This window comes from Monodon monoceros, unplaced genomic scaffold (genome assembly GCF_005190385.1).
Source record: "Monodon monoceros isolate NGI ecotype Baffin Bay Population unplaced genomic scaffold, NGI_Narwhal_1 Super_Scaffold_12, whole genome shotgun sequence".
In the NCBI taxonomy this organism is placed as follows: Eukaryota; Metazoa; Chordata; class Mammalia; order Artiodactyla; family Monodontidae; genus Monodon; species Monodon monoceros.
This window is the reverse complement of record NW_021703768.1, coordinates 158,953,545-158,972,507: the sequence shown is the minus strand read 5'-3', so window position 1 is coordinate 158,972,507 and position 18,963 is coordinate 158,953,545. Positions and strand designations below refer to the sequence as shown.

At 57.7% G+C, this 18,963-nt stretch overlaps 2 protein-coding genes across 6 annotated transcripts in view; one reads left to right on the top strand and one right to left on the bottom strand.

Moving 5' to 3' along the window:
* The window catches only part of SH3GL1 (SH3 domain containing GRB2 like 1, endophilin A2), a 31,750-nt gene extending 26,754 nt beyond the window's left edge, over positions 1-4,996 (top strand). For all 5 annotated transcript variants that reach the window (XM_029216181.1, XM_029216183.1, XM_029216182.1 and 2 more), the window contains 8 exons: positions 163-235; positions 1,069-1,212; positions 1,597-1,730; positions 1,885-2,043; positions 2,402-2,505; positions 3,173-3,297; positions 3,464-3,523; positions 3,957-4,996. In XM_029216181.1, the coding sequence (XP_029072014.1) occupies positions 163-235; positions 1,069-1,212; positions 1,597-1,730; positions 1,885-2,043; positions 2,402-2,505; positions 3,173-3,297; positions 3,464-3,523; positions 3,957-4,153 (996 nt within the window). In that variant the 3' untranslated portion in view covers positions 4,154-4,996. The remainder of the gene's footprint in view (positions 1-162; positions 236-1,068; positions 1,213-1,596; positions 1,731-1,884; positions 2,044-2,401; positions 2,506-3,172; positions 3,298-3,463; positions 3,524-3,956) is intronic.
* Positions 4,997-5,666: 670 nt separating this feature from the next.
* MPND (MPN domain containing) lies at positions 5,667-14,757 on the bottom strand. The gene is made up of 13 exons (XM_029216177.1): positions 14,700-14,757; positions 14,346-14,602; positions 13,299-13,535; positions 10,787-10,919; positions 10,133-10,217; positions 9,837-9,933; positions 9,468-9,540; positions 9,313-9,389; positions 8,307-8,475; positions 8,150-8,220; positions 7,489-7,578; positions 6,704-6,796; positions 5,667-5,911 (listed from the first exon to the last, which is right to left on the bottom strand). The coding sequence occupies exons 1-13, from the start codon at positions 14,704-14,706 to the stop codon at positions 5,825-5,827; spliced, it is 1,476 nt and encodes a 491-aa protein (XP_029072010.1). The 5' UTR covers positions 14,707-14,757; the 3' UTR covers positions 5,667-5,824.
* Positions 14,758-18,963: the final 4,206 nt, after the last annotated feature.

The window sequence follows — 18,963 nt, the reverse complement described above, 5'->3', positions numbered from 1 at the left end:
AGGCAGGGAGGCGAGGTGGCTCCCAGAAGCAGCGGGCAGTTCTTGCGTGGGCTCTGAGGCGGTTGGGGAACTGGGACCAGGGCAAGGGCTGTCCAGGTGCTCCTGGTTTGGCCTCATGCGCCCTGATGGTTTCAAAGCCCTACACGTGGACTCCCTTTACAGAAGGTGGATGTTACCAGCAAGGCCGTGACAGAAGTGTTGGCCAGAACCATCGAGTATCTGCAGCCCAACCCAGGTAGGGCACCAGCCAGCTGCAAGGGGTCTGACCCCAGCTCCTCGGGTCTCTTGTCAGTCCAGAATCTTTTGGTTACTGGAGCATGAAGAAGCAGTGCGTGGGCCCACAGAACTGAAATGCCCAGGGGCAGGCAGGTTCAGGCATGGCTGGATCCAGGCATCCAAAGGATGTTTTCAGGGTCATGCGTTTCCTTTCTGCTTTATCTGTCAGCTCTCGCTTTTCACGGCAACCCTAGCCTTAAATTATCCTTAGAGCTAATGGTCCCAGCAGAAAAGGGCATCTTTTCCCCCCAGTCAACTCTTTGGACCAATTTGAATCAGGTGCCAGGCCCCAGCCACAAGCCTGTCTTTGGAGCATGAGGTGGGGTCTCCGAGGCTGAGAGGGAGGCAGGGACTTTTCCTGGAGAAAAATCCAAATGTTGGTTCCTGTAGTGAAAGGCAGAGGATGCAGGACAGGCAGCAAAAGCAGCTGTGTCCACCTGAGGCCTTCGCTGAGGACAGACTGGAGCTGGCAGAGGTGCAGGCACGCCCCTCACCTCCCGCCCCCGGTAGAGGTCTGCACTGGGGGCACCTGTACCTGTCCACACCTCTACCTGCCTACCCCGCTTCTCTGGGGGTCTCGAGGAGCTGGCCCCCTCTCCTGCCCACTGCCAGTACTCCTGCACGAGGACCAGAGCAGCGGGGGGACGTCTCTTCAGGAGGTTCTTCTCACGCTCTGGTTCCTCAGGCCGAGGGAGCACTTCAGAAATAAACAAGCACCCGGGCAGAGGGGGGCAGCTGGCAGTCTGGTGGCTCCTTGAGAGACCACACCCACCCGGCCCCGCCCTCTTCTAGCCTCTCGGGCCAAGCTGACGATGCTCAACACGGTGTCCAAGATCCGAGGGCAGGTGAAGAACCCTGGCTACCCGCAGTCGGAGGGCCTGCTGGGCGAGTGCATGATCCGCCATGGGAAGGAGCTGGGCGGCGAGTCCAACTTCGGTGAGGCTGTGGGGAGGCTGGAAGCGGGGGCGGGCCTGAGAGCTTGGGGCCAGAGTCTCTGTGCTGCCAGCAGGCTGGCACTTCCCCGTAGCTCGAGGATCTTCTCCAGGGTGGCTGGTCCCCTGGACGAGGGCTGCCTACAGCATCACGGCCATGCGAAAGCCACCCTCCCGGCCCACGGTGGACCTGGGTGCCTTCCAAGAGGTGGGAGGGCGGCTCGTGAACACCTGTCACCACCGGCCCCCGTGGCTCCGGGTCAGACTTAAGGGTCCCTTGTTTCGTTCTCTGTTCTGGTGTCCAGGTCCTTGGCCGTGGGGTGTGCCTCGGCCGCGCAGGCCAAGGCCTCCTGTGACGGCTTCCTCCGCCACCCCATCCTCTCCCCAGGCGACGCCCTGCTGGATGCCGGGGAGTCCATGAAGCGCCTGGCTGAGGTGAAGGACTCCCTGGACATAGAGGTGAAGCAGAACTTCATCGATCCCCTCCAGAACCTGTGCGACAAGGACCTGAAGGAGATCCAGGTATGCGGGGCCGCTCCAGGCCCACCCTCGCTCCTCCCCCCTCCCCCCACACATACAGCCCAGGCCAGGTTTCCCAGCGGGAAGGGCTGCAGGGCATCAGGTGGCCCTCCCCGAGGTCCCAGGCACGTGGTATGACCCTCGTCCCGGCCCCCAGCACCACCTGAAGAAGCTGGAGGGCCGCCGCCTGGACTTTGACTACAAGAAGAAGCGGCAGGGCAAGATCCCCGATGAGGAGCTGCGCCAGGCCATGGAGAAGTTTGAGGAGTCCAAGGAGGTGGCCGAGACCAGCATGCACAACCTTCTGGAGACTGACGTATGTGTGTGGGCCCTGCCCCTCCCCGCGTGCACCCACCACACCGGCCTGCCGGGGACCACCCTGGGGGAGCCCCTGAGACAGGAGCCCAGCGGCAGTGCCCACTTCCCAGGGCCAGTGGGCAGCCTGTTCAGCGTGTGAAGGGAAGGAAGGGGGAACAGGAGGCCCACAGGAAGCCACTGGCCCACTGAGGCTTTGGGGTCTCCTCAGGCCCTTCACCCTTCTCCGGCTGCAGCTCAAGGGTCAGGCGGGGGCTGGGCCCACGTCTGGAACAATCTGGGAAGGCTTCCTGCAGGAGGCAGCCAGAGATGGGGGCCAGAAGGAGGGCAGCTCTTCAGCCCTGGCTGGTCCCTTGCAGATCGAGCAGGTGAGCCAGCTCTCCGCCCTGGTGGATGCCCAACTGGACTACCACCGGCAGGCCGTGCAGATCCTGGATGAGCTGGCTGACAAGCTCAAGCGAAGGTGGGCCTGGCCCCCCGGCCTTCCCCGCGGGAGCCCTGGCCCACCCTGCTGGCTGGGAGGCCCGGTGGCTGGGTGCTGCGGCTGCTGGGGCAGCCCTGGGGGACCCGTGGGACGCCCCCGCCCCTGGACAACCCAGCCCCACTGTGACATGTTCCTTCCAGAGCAGCAGGGTTACTTCCTTTTCAGAAAGAATCCCCAGGCTGCATGAGTCGGGGCGGGGGTCCCAGGAGGGAGCAGGACCTCATCACGCTCATCCTGGTCCCCAGAGGAGAGGCTTGGGATGTCCTGTGGGGAGAGGGTTTGGCCAACCCTGCCCCTGGGGAGCCCCTTCCTCTCTTTCCCTGTCTCCAAGGGCCATCTTGCAGTCAGCAGCATCCAGGGCCTAAGAAGGGAAGCCCCGGTGGGCGGTGGTTCCCTGGTGAGGGGTGGGTATCTGTTGGGCACCAGCTCCCCAGCCACCACTGCCGAGGAGGCTTCTGGGTGCAGTAGGACCAGGCCTGTAGGCAGCCTTGGAGATATGCCTGGGGGCCCCCCTCTCGCCACCTCCCACGTGCATCCCGAGGCAGCAGCATAAATAGCTGGGGTTGGAGGCGTTGTTCCCTGACCTCAACACGCGAGGGCTCAAGAGGTGCCCTGCAGCCGCTCACAGGCGTCCTTCCCCATGCAGGATGCGCGAAGCCTCTTCGCGCCCCAAGCGGGAGTATAAGCCCAAGCCCCGGGAACCCTTGGACCTCGGAGAGCCTGAGCAGTCCAACGGGGGCTTCCCCTGTGCCACGGCCCCCAAGATCACAGGTAATGGAGGAGAGGGCACCACTCTGCCCCAGGCCCCTTCGGGGGAGCCCCCAGCCCGCCACCCATCCAACCGCAGGGACAGTTCTCTGCACGAGGAGCCCCAAGGATGGGCACCAGGCCCCACGCCAGCATTCTCAGCCCACCTCTGTTCTTTGTTTGCAAGCAGCTTCGTCATCTTTCCGATCTTCCGACAAGCCCACCCGGACCCCCAGCAGCAGGAGCATGCGTGAGTGTCCCCAAGGGGCCCAGGCCCTGCCCCGTGCCCCTGCCTCGGTTTATGATGCCGCCTGCTAATCTGTGCCCCAAGGGTCCTTCTCCACCCCTTCTCTGGTAGAAGTGGAGCTGGGCTTCCCTCTGTTCCAAGTGGTACCCTAAGAGCTGTGTGCTTCTGGTCACTATCACCCTGATGCCACTGGGTGTCCCCAGCTCCTCCCAGGAGCGTTTTGGTGATGACTCACAGAGCCCTTTTCCCTCCCCTTGTCACTTGGCTCCTTCTGATAGCGGTGGGGGCCACAGGGGAGGGAGCGGCTCTCCTTGGGGGAAAGCAAGGAGCAGTGAGTGGGCAGGACAAGGGGGTGGGGGGGGGAGGGGAGAGGAGGCGACATCCCCCTGCGCACCCACAGGGGCAGGTGACAGCCTGGACCTCCCCCCGCCCCCAGCGCCCCTGGACCAGCCGAGCTGCAAGGCCCTGTATGACTTTGAGCCTGAGAACGACGGGGAGTTGGGCTTCCATGAGGGTGACATCATCACGCTGACCAATCAGATCGACGAGAACTGGTATGAGGGCATGCTCCACGGCCAGTCTGGCTTCTTCCCCCTCAGCTACGTGGAGGTGCTGGTGCCGCTGCCCCAGTGACCGCGTCTCCATGAGTGACCGCGTCTCCATGGTGTGTCGGCCCGCCGCCCCTCCATCCAGATCTCTGCATTCCACGGGCCCCGCAGCTGGGCAGTGCTCACAGCCTGCGGGGCGGCCCGCTCTGGGCCTGATCCAGCCCCAGGGCAGTGGGGCCCCTGTTTACACTAGTGCTCACCCCCGGTGGTGGGGGCTCCCTTCCCCACTCCACGTGGCCGTCTTGGGGGCTGGGCAGTGTTCCTCCTTCCTGCTGCTCACAACTCTGCCCCCCCAGCTCCGCCCGCCCCGCCCCAGGAGGTTCACACTAAGGTGCTCTTAGAAACACTAACTCCTCCCACCCTTCCAGGGACTGGTAACTCAAGGTGGGCCCCCCTTCTCTCTCTCCTCTCTTCTCTCTCTCTCTCTCTCTCTCACACACACACACACACACACACGCACACGCATCCTCTCCCACCTCCATCCAGCCCCGCCCGGAGACCTGCCCTTAACAGGATAGGACTGAACATCGGTGTGATGGGGTGGTCTGGGTGAGACCCCTGTTTGAGACTCGCCACCCTGCTTTTAAATTCCCCCCGACACTACCAGCCCCCTCCAGAGCTCCCTAGGCCCCTGAGTGCCTACAGATGCCACCTTCCTGGAAGGGTTTCACCCCTTTCTTCTGGCTGGGGACTTGGGGAAAGACGAGCCTGGGCTTCTCAGGAGCCAGGGCCCCTAAAGACAGGCCATCTCCCCCCTGCAGGGCACTAAGCCCCAAACACCCGTGCCCACCACCGCATCCCAAGCCAAGCACATGGAGCATCACACACACACACACACACACACACACACACACACACACCCACACCCCCCCCCCCCCCCCCCCCCCCCCCCCCCCCCCCCCCCACGGGAGCCCAGCCTCCACTATGTGGAAGGTGAAGCACAAAGGCTTTGTTAAGTGAATGTTCCCAGACCCCTGGCTGCTGGGACCCCTGGGGGAGTCACGGGCACCACCCTGGTGAGCCAGCCACCATACCCTCTTTGGACAGTGGCTCAGGCCATCTCCTCCAGACCAAGGTAGGCAGCTGCCCAGACCAGCAGGGCCCCAGCCCTGCACCCACTTCCCCTCTTGCCTAATCCAAAACTTGGCTAAACAGGGGACCCCGGGCCTGGTTCACATTCCCCTCCTCTGGTGACCCGGTAAAGCCCCCAAGGACACCAGGCCCTCCCTGCTCCTCCAAGAGGCCCCCGGTCACCAGTACCTGGAGGAGAGACAGACATCCCAGCCTAGGGCAGATCAAAATGTAATCCTGATTTTTTTTAAAAAAGTATTAAATGTCTCTTTCTACAGCCTCTTGCCTGGTTGTGGTGCAGGGCGGGCCCTCCCGAAGGGGTCTCCAGCCAGGGTGGGGTCCACATGAGCACCAGCCCAGAGAGCCTGGGAGGGACGGCTGTCATCTGCCCAGTCGCCAGCACGGCCCCTCCCCATAGCCACGGCTGCATGAACAGCAACCCCTCCTGAATCCGTGAGACACATGCCTAGGCTGTTTCTCCTTTATTATCTGAGGCCCTGCCGTCACACACCTCAGTCACACAGGAACAAAGCAGCACAAAGGCCCTGGGCCCACTCCCCTCACACAGAGCCTCGGGGAGCCGCATCTGACCAAAGGCTTCCCTGGTCCTTGGAGGCTGGTGCTCTCAGCTCCCCTGCCTGAGGACGCTGTAAACCTGCTCCAGCACGTGGCACAGGCCCTGATCCTTGGGCGTCCTGCTGGCCAGGGAGATCTGAAATAAGGAGGCCTGGTGCCTCAGGGCTGCAGCCTGCCAGGGGGCTCTCCTAACCCAAGCACACAGCCACGTCCCTGAAGCCACACCTCGAGGCCTGGGGACATCGTCCTTTGGGGGTGAGGTTCCTCCACACTTTCCAAATCCTGCTCTTACACGCACCCCCCCCGTGTGCTGAGGCCACCCCACCCACCTAGCACCAGTCTGGGAGGTAACCAGTGGCAGCTTTAAGCCCTGGTCACTGTTAAGTGTGAACAAAACAAGCAAACGTGTGAAGCTATTTCTCTGCAAAGCGGAGTGGGTAGTGTCTTCTGAGAACGACTCTAAGGCAGGACATGCGGAGCCCCTGCCGACACGTCCCGTTTACCAGCGGTAGGGCCAGCAGGCTAGACAAACCCACTCCCAGCACCAGCCGCTCTGCTCGGTTCAGCTTTGCTGCTGCTTAAGATTCAGAACCCCTCCTGCACGTCCATGGGCGCCCCGGGAGAGGCAGGGCCCAGAGCAGCGTCTCCAGCTGGGACGTCCCAGGGGTGAAGAGGTCTACGGGGCTTTTGCATTTTCATCTGCATGTCGATGGTGATGTCCACCAGCGTCACCACCCCCATGTGATAAAACACGACTTTTCTTTGGTAGCATTCGTTTCTGACTGAAGTATTTTTGTATAGGCCCAGGTAAGAACTCACTTCTCTTCAAGCTGCCCACGGATATATTCAGTGGGGGGGGGGGGTCCCCGGGGCTCCCAGAGATCTTTATAAAAGGAGGGGTTTGCACAGGACTCAGCATGAGTCTTACCTTGAGCTTGTCGAGGTAGGTGTGCTCCTGGTTCCAAGGCTCCTGGAACCTGACGAGGTCAGGGGCGCCCTTGTAGAACTCCACCAGCAGCATCTAAGGAACGGTGGGGCAGGTGAGCCCCAGCGACCGTGCTTCCCGGGCCAGGCACTCAGGATACATTAGCGAGTGGGACAGACACTGCTGCCACCACTCAGGGGGCTCTAGTCGAATGCAGTGTGGCACATAGACGTTACCCAGGTCCTGAAGAAATTAGGGGCTTGGCAGGAGGGCCCCCTGGAGGGGCAGACAACTTCTGCAGAAGCAGCAGGCACACTGAATGTGATTCTTTATACCTGCCCCGGTCCTGACATGGCTCCACGGTTTAGCCTTAGCCAGAGCAGTAACATCAGTGAAGTCACAGGTGTGACGAACTAGCTCCGTTTGTTTACGTGTCTGCTCATTATTTGTCCAAGTAACACCTGAGGTTCTCACGTGTCCCACTTGGAGAATCCCTGGCAGCTGCGGAGGCCCAAGGCGGGAGCGTCCCTAGCATGTTCCAGAACAGCCAGGAGGGCGAGGGGGGAGAGGTAGGAGGGGCTGAGGCAAGGATCTGGGACTTGACCCTAAGAGCCCGTGATTTTCAGGAGCGGAAGAGGAGCCTGACTGGGCCCTAATGTGGCCCATTCAGCCAGCGCTTCCCAAGTCCTACGGTGTCATGTCCATCCAGCTGGGCGCCCTCATCTCCCACCTGCTCCTCCCAGGGCACCCACCCCACCCCCACCCACCTCACGCGGCAGTGAACTCACCATCTCATGAAGGACGTCATTAGTCAGGAAGCCATCCTGGACGTAGGCCATTTCCACGTCCATGGGGATGCCATAGTCACTGGGCCTTTGCTGGCAGAGACACATGGCAGTCACCACTAGCTACCCCCAACCCGGCCCCCCTCCAAGATGGCAGAGCACAGCAGGAAGTGCCCAGGGCTGGGAGTCAGAGAATTGATACTGCAGGCCTGGCTCCGCACTCGGATCAGATCCAGAGCCGCGCGAGACCTTAAAGGAACCCAGCAATGCGACTAGGGAGGCAGGGAGGCAGGGTGGCACCCCACCCCACCACACACACAAGAGTGGCCATGGCTCCGGAATTCCTTTCTAAAGCTGATTTCTGACCCCGAGATGGACTTGGGGAATGAAACCAGACAGGGCTCAGGAAGGAGGCTACCTTGGTGCAAAAGCAGCATGCTACAGGTAGAGCACCCACCTTTTCAACAGTCCTCACACCCATGGCCTCAGAGCAATGATTATGTTCCCATTTCACAGATGAGAGCAGGCCCCATCTCCCCAGATGAGCCTGGAACCAGAGTACTGGCTTCCTGCTGCTAACAAGGCCTCCTGACCCCTCCCACACCCACACAGGGCCCCGCCCACGCCTCCCAGCCCCAGGCCTCCCCCCAGCAGCCCCGCCTACCTCAGGGGGCGGCATCACCCAGAAGGGCGAGATCTTGGACTCTGGGCCCGGGTTACCAGAGTAGTAAGGGGCTGGGGGAGGAGAGAGAGAGAAGGGGCTGGGCATGGAGGCACGATGGCCCGCTGGGGCCCCACGCCCGCCCCTTCCCGGGACTCACAGCAGAGCAGGGCGAGGCAGGGCTGGAAGCCATTGCTGGAGCCCTGCAGCCGCAGCTGGTAGTCCATCTGTGCGTCGATGTCCTGCAGCGACGGCAGGGCCGGGCTGTACGGGTGGCTATGGTACCAGCCCACCAGGGACAGGCCCCGCAGGAGCAGGCTCTGGTAAATCTGGGGGCAGAGACGCACGGGGCCGGGGGCTCTAGCAGCCCTAGTGCGCTCACGTACCTGGCACCCATCCAGCCCCACGCGGCCAGCATTTAATGAGCGCCTGCTGTGTACCAGGCCTGAGGGCACAGCAGTGACGCAGACACACCCTGCTCCACCCTCAGCGAGTCCAGTGTGTGTGGGGGGGGACAGTCAACAAATAAGTTAAAAAGTTGCTGCTATATTCCCTGGCGGTCCAGTGGTTAGGACTCCACGCTTTCACTTCCCGGGGCCTGGTGTTCAATCCCTGGTCGGGGAACTAAGATCCCGCAAGCCGAGTGGTGCGACCCCCCCCAAAAAAAACAAAGATGCTCCTCACATAAATCTAAGGTAAAAGGTTATTTTGCTCACTGCTGTATCCTCAGCTCAAGGAACAATTCCCGGCACATAGTAGGCGCTCAATCAATAGTTAAATCAAGAGATAGGGTAAAGAGAAAGGAAGAAGTGGGCGGAGAAACACGTGCGCGCCGAATCCCCACGCATTCTGTGCCCTGTGACAAGGTGAGTGTGGAGCGCAGGCGCGTACTAAGCACCCTATGAAAACATTAAGGACGGCAGCTAATACTTATCGGGCCTTTACCAGGTGCCAGACAGGCTCAGAGGGGAAGGGGCCGGCGGCGGCGTCTGTACAGAAGGAAGTATGACGGTGGGGGTCACAGGTGAGGGGACCGGAGGTCACACACACCCATTTGCACCCTTGCTGAGTGGCGACACGGTGCTAGGCGCCAAGACGCGGTAGCCAGGACAGCTGTGTCCGCGCCAGCCCTCCCCAGAACGCCGAGTCGCCGTGCGCCCCCTCACCTCCTCTTCCATGGCGGCCGCGGTATCCGCGTCCCCCAGCCGGCTCCGACAGGGGAAGGCTCTCAGCACCGTGAGCACTGCGCAGAGGCGGGAGAAGGCGTGGACATCGACCCCAGCCCCAAACACCCCCCTGCCCACAGGCCCCAAATACCCACTCTGACTGTTGATGTCCCAGCGGCCGCCCAGGTACCCCACGACCTGGCTGCGGGTCAGGTGGCTGTGGAAGTCCTGGGGAGGGGAGGGACATTGGAAGACCCGCTCAGACTGCGCACCGCCGCCCCAAGGCCGTCCTGAGGGCCAGGGCCCTTGCGTTGTGACGGGGTCAGCCCACCCACCTCCTTCTTCATTCAGACATTGATTGAGTGCCTACTGTTCACCGGTAGTGAACAAAGCAGACAAGGTCTCTGCTCTCATGGAGCCGACCTTCCAGGGATCCTCTGGTGGGGGTGGGGTGGGGGAACACCCCCTGCCCAGGCCTGAGAGCCCCTGACCCCTAAGGGGCAAGGTAGGAGCTGGGCACACACCAGCAGGAACAGCACGTTGCTAGAGATGGCCACGTTGAACGGCTGGAACTTGTTGATAGCTGCGAAGGATGTTACTTCCACCAGGGTGTGCGGGTTCCTGAAGGAGCCAGGAGGGTTCCACAGCCTCAGGAACCCCCAGGCCCTTCCCTCACCCCCACGCTGGCTCCCCAGCTGCCCACAGCCAGCTCGGACCTGAGGCCTTGTCTCCACCCTACCCCTGCCTTTGTTCCCCATACGCCGGCAAGAGCTCACACCGATGGGGGTGAGGGTCCCGGCAGGCATGGGGTATATCTGACCTGGCAGAGTCTCGACTACCCAGCATGCAGTAGCGCACAGGCACCCGGATCTTGTTTTCCACCCTTTTCCCTGGGGGCGTGGCCTCTGCGGGGTTGGGGGGTAAGAGAAAAAAAAAAAGGCAGCGTCAGTTCCTTCCCCAGCCAGAAACTGGAAAATGAAGACCAGGCAGCCGGAGAAAGAAAAAGACAAAAAACAAAAAAAAACACTCCAGGGGCAGCCTTAAAAATCAGGCAAGTGGACTGGGAAGTCAGGCGGCAGGTTAACAAATCAGGCAGAAGAGATTTAAAAACTCAGATGAAGGGCTCAGGAAGTCAGGTGAGGACCAGTCAACGGGTCAAAGAAATCAGGCGGCAGGGCTAGAAATCAGGCAACAGGGCAAAGAAATCCTATGGGGGAGCAAGGAAATCAGGCGGCATGGTGAAGAAATCCGGCAGCAGATAAAGAAACTGGGCAGTGGGACCAAGAAATGTAGTATTAGAGCTTAAAGAAGTCAGGCAGTGAGAGCGAAATTAGGCAACGGGGGCTGGGAAGTCAGCCAGGCATCTTGGGGGCTCTAAGGAAAAGAAAGGCCAGACTTGCCCCCAGCCTCCTCCCCCACCTGAGTTCTGTCGGCCTCCTGCCCTTCCTCCTCCCCTCCTCCCCCCACCTCTCACCAGGGTGGACAGGCTCCGAGGGGCCCTTCACCGGTGGTCTCCGACTCTTGTCCTCCGCTGAGGCTCCTGTCAGAACCTCCTCCTCCTCTTCCTCCATCATTAGCTCCTCCTCCTCTCCTTCGCTGGCCGGGCTCTGGCGGGGTCGGGGTTGGGGGGACAGCGACGGGACTTTCAGCTGGCTGCTCCCTACCCTCCCGGCAAGTTCCACAGAGACCTCTGGCTGGCCTGAGCCTTCGGTTCCTGTCGTTGCCCCAGGTGCCCACTAGAGGGAGGGAGTGAGCAGAAACAATCTAGGCTGTGGACTAGCCTCCCAAGTTCGAATCTCGCCTCTGCCTATTACAAACAGACTTCGGGCTCTAGTCGCCTCATCTGTAAAACGGCACAATGACCTCCAGCCCCACAGGGGTGGCGTAAGGGTGAAAGAGAATGCGTGCAAAGCATTTAGCATATGCCCTGTAGCTCCATTCATCCAGCAAGCAAGCCAGCACTTTGCATGGATTATTTTACCAGATTCTCTCAATAACCTCTCCCCCTGCTCTCTCCTCAAGAAACTTTGCCGAGGTGACCTCTCTGTGTCCAAACACAATGGTCACATCTCAGTCTCTGTCCCCCTGCCCCCCTCTCGGCAGCCTCTGCCCGGGTCAGTTCCTCTCCTCCCAGAAACTCCTCAGGGAACCCCCCACTCACCTGGCTTCCCTCCCACCTCTCCTGGACCCCATTATTCTCCCCCATCTCACTCGCTGGCCCAGGGCTGGGTCCTCGGGCCTCTTTCCTTCCCCACCCACATCCCTCCTGGGTGGCCTCCAACCCCATCTACCCCCTGAACAACTGCCCACAGTCTTGACTCCAGCCTGGGGCTCTCCTGAGCTCCTGACTTGGGGTCCAGCTGCTCCTTGACATCTCCTCGTGGGGGGTTCACACTCAACATGGCCACCCTGCCCCAACCATCCCCCCAAACCTGCTCCTCCCCACATCTCTAATGAGGGCAATCCTGTCTACCCACTTGCTCAGAACAAAACATCTCCTAACACCAACATCAGATCCATCAGCACATCCCATCAGATCCACTTTCAGAATTAACCAGAACTTGCCCACTTCCTCCCCCCTCAATGGCTGTCCTGGTCCACCCCATCATCAGCCACCTGGATCTGCACAATCACCTGCACCCCGATTCCCCGGCTCCTACTCTCACGCCCTGGCCCCAGTCTGTCCTCCCTACACCCTACAGCAGCCACCAGAGGGCGGCCGTGAGCACCTGAGTCAGGTCCCGCCCCCTCCTCTGCCCACAGCCCTCCAGGGCTCCCACCTCCCTCAGGGTAAAAGCCCAAGTCCACCCCGCAGCCCATGAGGTCCTGCACGACTTGCCCCTGTCCTCCCCCCGCCGGCCCTGGTCCTCACCTCCTCCCTCTCTGCCCTTTGCTCACTCTGCTCCAGACACACTGGAGCCTCACTGTTCCTCAAAAACACCAGCCACAGTCTAGCCTCAGGGCCTTTGCATGTGCTGTTTTCCAGAAAGCCTTATGGCTCCCTCCCTCCCCTCCTTCAGTTCACTGATCAAATGTCACCTTCTCAATGAGGCCTTCCCTGACCACCCTAACCCTCCCACCACTCCCATCCCCTGCCCCTGCTTACTTCCGCCAACGTACAGTAAGGTGGACTTATTTGTTTCTCTCTCCATGAAGGCAGAGATTTTTTCTCATTTTGGTCTCTGTTTTATCTCCAGCACCTAGAAGAGGGCCTGGCACACAGGTGGCATTTACTAAATACTTGCTGAATGAATAGCCCTATGGCATGCTGTGAAAGTTCGTTTTAAAAGTCAGCTTGGCTAGGATATAGTACCCAGTTATTTAATCAAACACTAGTCGAGGTGTTGCTTTGAAGGCATTGGGTAGATGTGGTTCACATCTACAATAAGTTGACTTTCAATAAAGAAGATTACCCTTGATAATGTCAGTAGGCCTCATCCAATCAGTTTAAAGGCCTTAAGAGCAAAAACTAAGGTTTCCTGGAAAACAAGGAATTCTACCTCAAGACTGCAGCATCAACTCTTGCCTGAGTTTCCAGCCTGCCAGTGGCCCTAAAGATTTGCCAACCAGGTGTGTGTGTGTAATACACCTGGGTACTGTTATCATCTCTATTTTACATATGAAAAAGACTAGGAACCCAGAGAGGGTCCTTGGCCAAGTTCAACCCAGCTGGTGAACATTCAAAGAATATCTATTACTATCATGGCATTCAAGACCCTCCCAGATCTGGTCCCTGCTGACGTCTCCAGCCCCTTCAGCTACCAAGGCATCTGAATGTCCAGCTGCATCAGCTAATAATGGTTCCCTAAGCAGCATGTGTTGCTTCATGCCTACAAGGCTTTGCATATGCCATCCCTTCCTCTGGAAAACTCTTCCATTCACCTTTCTCTGACCAACTCCTGTTCATCCTTCAAGGCCCCAGCTCCAACATCCTCTCTCTGGGTACTCCTTATCCAACAGTGAGTCAGGGAGGCTGAAGGACGCACCTCATCGGCGGCAGCTGCAGGTATATGGAGCTGGTTTCGTCGGAGCCAGGCAGCCTTGTACTTGTCCAGTTTCTGGCCCTTGTACTTGACAGAGGCCCAGCCACAGCCAGACTTCTTGGCTGGGTTCACCAGCTTCTTGCAATGGGTGGCCCAGGCGCTGGGTGAGTTGAACACCTGGCCCGTTTCCTGCCACACAATCCTCCCATCGGGCTGCAGGTCTCCCACGAACTTCTTCCCCTGCAGTGACAGTGGGCTGGCTGGGCCCAAGAGCTGGTACCCATCAAGACCCCTCCTCTGGGAAGTCCTCCCTGACCCCATGCTGCTTCCCAGGGTTTGGTAACCACTTCCTGCTTCCTTCCAGGAAGGCTTCCAGCTTAGGTACCATCCCAATCAGACTGGATTGGAACTGTCCAGTTATATGACTGTCCCCCCTCCCTTCACTGGACTGTGAGCCCCAAAGGGCAGGAACAGGGTCTGTCTTGATCTCTGCCGTGTCCCTAACACCCAACACAGCCTGGCACACAGCAGGTATTCAATTCACAAATTGCTCCCACTCACAAAGAGCACAACAACAACAGTAACAATAATAGTAATAATAGCAAACACTTATAAAAAGCACTTACTGTGTAGCAGGCATACTGCTGAGCACTTTATTCATTGAATCCTCACGCAACCCCATGGGAGGAAAGAAAATCCCATTCTACAGATGGGAAAACTGGTATACGGAGAGGTTGAATGAGATCACACAGTCAGGAAGGCACTAGTGTCCTCTCTGAGCCTAAGTTTCTTAGACTGTGTGTCTAAGGTCACACAGTCAGGAAGGCACTAGTGTCCTCTCTGAGTGGAGTGTTTGGTAAACAATGTTCTCCCGCCCAGAAGGGCTCGTGCTGGGTCAGGATGCTCCGTACCTCAGTTTCCCCTCCCCACACCGGGGCTCGGCAGTTTCCCCTCCCCACACCGGGGCTCGGCCTGCGGCAAGAAAGCACACTGGACTCCGGTTTCCCCTTTTGCACCAGCTAGGATGGGATGCGGCTAGGGGGTGCTCACCAGATAGTAGATGGACAGCACCCCGGCGCCGGGCTCCAGCAGCGCGTCTTTGAGGAGCACCCGCAGCGTGACCGCGCGCCTGGTGAGCGCGCCCCCCGGCCCGCCGCAGCTCCCTGGCCCGGCCCCGCCGCCACCGCCGCCGCCTCCGCTGCGCGCGCCACCCGATGCCCCCGGCCGCTCAGAGTCCTCGGCCTCCGCCTCGTCCTCGTCCGGCGCCTCCTCGCCCGCGCCGCCCGCGGGGGACAGCGGCTCTGGAGCTGCGGGCAGCAACAGGCTGCAGCGGGGCCTCGCACCCCGAGCTGGTCCAGCCACCCCACCCAGCGCCTTGCCGGCCCCCCACCAGGCCCGCCGTACCTGCCATGGCCGCTCAGCCACACGCCCAGCGCGCCTCTGGTGCTTTCTTCCCGGCACGTGACGCGGCTCTGCCCCGAGCGGGAAGCGCCCCAGCCATTGGCCGCCGCCGGTGGGCGGGTCAGCAGGAGCGAGCGGGGAAAGTCAGGCCTCCGGCTTGCACACGCTGGAGAAAGAGGCGGCGGCTCAATCCTCCGGGGCCATTCGGAAAACTGAGGCCTGAGGCCACCTTCCATGGGAGGGGGGCTGGTAGCCGAGAGTTCAGGGTACCATTGGGGAAACTAAGGCCGGGGACTTACGGTTTCGGAGAACCAATGACTCCACCCGAGGCCATAGCCTACAGGATTGAGGCCTGGGGCTGGGGGACAAGGGTGGCTCAGCCCACTAGGACGACCGAGGAAATTGAGGTCCGCGGCCACTCCTATTGAGGGACACACAGGCCTCGGCTGTTGGGACCGAGGAGACACTGAGGCCCGGGAGAATGAGCCACACTGCCCTGGGGCTACGGGATGGAATGGGGAAGCAGCCCCGAGCCGCGCCTGTAGATCGCCCAAGCCGGGCGGCAGTCTCTAAAGGGTTAACTTCCACCCTTCCCGGCGGCCCTCGACTGATTCCATGATTGGATCACAGCAGAGCCAGCCAACCAATTAAAACTGGGTCATTTCATCTTCAGCCAATAGACGGTAGAGGCTGGATTCCTTCCAGCCATTCAGTGTTAAACTGCTCCTCCTCTAGCAGTCAGCAGGAGACTCCGGCCTCACGCATCCAATCAGTTGTAGGGTCTTGTCCTCAGCTAGCCAATCAGCTCGCGGGTCAAAGCCGGCTCGTGGCCTCCACCCCCCACCCAACCCTAGCGCTTCGTGCATGTGGGCTGAGCCCAGCTAGTGCGCCGCACAGCTGCAGCCCTTTCTTTTCTCGGTGGTCTCTGTCCCGGGACCTCCGCTCCGAGGCGCAGGGCCACCTCCCAGCGCTGGGACTCACCAGCCCCTCGCAGGGCTTAAAGCCCGGGGTGGGGGCTCCGTTAAGCTGCAGGGCACCTTTGGCTGGGCTCAGCCGCATATGGGTGTACCCGTCCCGGGTCTGGAAGAGGGGACAGGCTGTTAGGGGCGGGGGTGTCCAGCCAGGATGATCTGGAATCAGACTGGACCTGGCTCCAAATCCTGCGCCACCACTTCCCAGCTCTGTGACTTTGGCCAAGTGTCTCCACCTCCCTGTTGCCTCCTGGGGATAATAATTCCTACTTCAGAGTTGTTAAAGACCAGGGCTTGACAAAGAGTAAGAGCTAGGCAAATGTGAATGATTATTATTACTCATGATGAAATAAAATTTGTATTTTAAGGCAGGACAAGAAAAAGTAAACAAAATTCTCTGTTTGTTTGGACCTCCTTCCTCCCTCTCTCCCCAATCTGCATTACACATTAACCAGTGATCCTCAAACATGGGAAGATGGGAATGCCTACTCAACAGTAAATGTAACTTCTTAAAAGAATAGTGTTCTTTCCCAGCTCTGTAGGGGATCAGGATGATTTGCTCCTCCTTTTTTTTTTTTTTTTTTTGTTTTGCGGTACGCGGGCCTCTCACTGTTGTGGTCTCTCCCATAGCGGAGCACAGGCTGCGGACGCGCAGGCTCAGTGTCCATGGCCCACAGGCCCAGCCGCTCCGCGGCATGTGGGATCTTCCCGGACCGGGGCACGAACCCGTGTCCCCTGCATCGGCAGGCGGACTCTCAACCACTGCGCCACCAGGGAAGCCCGCTCCTCCCTTTTTACGGGCTTACCTGGACTATCTATCCTTGGTGAACTTTATGTAGAATATCAGTATGTCATTTCGATGTATGATCCTTTGTCTCAAGGCGGTCCAGTGGTTAAGACTCCATGCTTCCACTGCAGAGAGGGCGCGTTCGCACCCTGGTTGGGGAACTAAAGATCCCGCATGCCCCGTGGTGCAGCGTAAATAAACAAACAAACAAATAAATAAGTAAAATGTATATGACTGTGCCTTCAGCTTCTAACAGGCAGAACAGCGCTCAGCACTTTCTGAGAATCTGCTTCCTCTGTTATAATCCTCAGTTTGGCTCAAATAAAATTCCCTTTTTTCTTCTTCTTAACTTGATAGTTAAATTTCATTGACACTCACTTTGTGTCCAGTCCAAACCTCCTTTTGGAGTCATCTCACCACCCACCCAGGAGCTAGCCATCAACTATGCATTCCCCACCCCCTTAGACTCAGCAGAGCTCAAACTGGCCCGTTTATTCCCCCATACCCTTGCCTACTTTCTCTTTGGCTCTCTTATAAAACCCAGGGCTGGATCTCGAGCCTCTCCCATCTGGATCATTTCCTAGGGACTCAGGCCTCCACACTCACCCACACCCTGTCCATCTCTCACCCTGGCTGGCCCCAGAGAGATCTTTATAAAATACAACTGTGACCACCTCCCTCCCCATTGCCTTTGATAAATAAAATTAAAACTAACTGCTGTGTGGACTTCCCTGGTGGTGCAGCGGTTAAGAATCCGCCGGCCAGTGCAGGGGGCATAGGTCCGAGCCCTGAGCCTAGAAGATCCCACATGCCGCGTAGAAACTAGGCCCGTGTGCCACGACTACTGAGTCTGAGCTCTGGAGCCCACAAGGCATAACTACTGAGCCTGTGCTCCTAGAGCCCGTGCTCTGAAACAAGAGAAGCCACCTCAATGAGAAGCCCGGGCACAGAAACGAAGAGTTGCCCCTGCTCGCCGCAAGTAGAGAAAGCCCGTGCACAGCAACAAAGACCCAACGCAGCCAAAAATAAATAAATAAATATATTTTTTAAAAAAAGCAAAAAAAAAACCTAACTGCTGTGACCTTATTAACCATTAACCATTTACAGCACCCCTATATGGCAGATAGTATAATCAACATTACCAGACAGTTCAGCAGATGAAGAGGTTGCCCAGACCACACAGTTCTTGAGCAGATTCCAAAGGCTATTCTTTGCTATGCGTATAAAGTCCAGGCAGCCTTATAACTACGAAAGAAATTGAATTTGTAATTTTAAAAGTCCCCAAAAAGGAACTAGGTATCTTCGAGATTCATAAATTCTTTAGCTACATGTTAATTTCTGTAGCAGACCTGGCAAGTATTTGAGGTCAAAACCCTATGTGTTTAAAAAAAATGTTTTTTACCCTATGTGTTTAAAAAAATATTTTTTACCATGCTAATAAAAGTATTCATTTGCTTGGGAGAAAAAAAAAAAGTCCCAAAAAAGAAATCTCCAGGCCCAGATGGAGAATTCTATGAAGGTTCAAAGAAATATTAATACCATTTTACATATTCTCTTCCAGAAAATTGAAGAGGGAATATTTCCCAATTCATTTTTTTTAAAGATCTTTTTGATGTGGACTATTTCTAAAGTCTTTATTGAATTTGTTACAATATTGCTTCAGTTTTATGTTTTGTTTTTTTGGCCGCGAGGCATATGGGATCTTAGCTCCCTGATCAAGGATCGAACCTGCATCCCCTGCATTAGAAGGCAAAGTCTTAACCACTGGACCACCGGGGAAGTCTCCCCAAGTCATTTTATGAAGCTAGCATCTCCCTGACACCAAAACCAGATAAGAAGAGTACAAAGAAAGAAAACTACAGGATATACCTCATGAATCCAAACACAAAAATCCTTACCAAAATATTAATAAATAGAATTCAGCGATACATAAAAAGAATTATATACATCATGACCAAGTGAAGTTTATTCCAGGGGTGCAAGGCTGGTTCAGTATGCCAAATTCAGTCAGTGTTTTCCACCATATTTAAGAGACTGTGGTGGGTGGAATAATGGTTCCCTGAAGGTGTCCATGTCTGAATCCCCAGAGCCTGTGAATATTTAGGTTACATGGCAAAGGGGATTTAAGGTTGCAGATGGAAGTACAGTTGCTAATCAGCTGACTTTAAAATAAAGAGATGATCCTGGGACTTCCCTGGTGGTCCAGTGGGTAGGGCTCCACACTCCCAATGCAGGGGGCCCGGGGTTCAATCCCTGGTCAGGGAACTGTATCCCGCATGCATGCCGCAACTAAGAAGCCCGCCCGCCACAACAAAAGATCCCACGTGCCGCAACTGAGACCTGGCGCAGCCTAAATTAATTAATTTTTAAAAATAAAAATAAAATAAAGAGATGATCCTGGACTATCTGCTGAGCCCAATGTAATAACAGGGGTCCTTAAAAATGGAAGAGAGTCAGGAAGAGATAACTATGGAAGAAATTCAGAGTGATATGATGTGAGGTTCCTACC

What these genes read in the sequence shown, in the direction of transcription:
- MPND (XM_029216177.1), bottom strand. An exon ending in TGCTGTCCATCTACTATCTG is followed by an intron (nt 13,536 to 14,345) that starts GTGAGCACCCCC and finishes CTGTCACTGCAG; the next exon opens with GGGAAGAAGTTCGTGGGAGA. An exon ending in GCAACGTGCTGTTCCTGCTG is followed by an intron (nt 9,541 to 9,836) that starts GTGTGTGCCCAG and finishes TCCCCTCCCCAG; the next exon opens with GACTTCCACAGCCACCTGAC.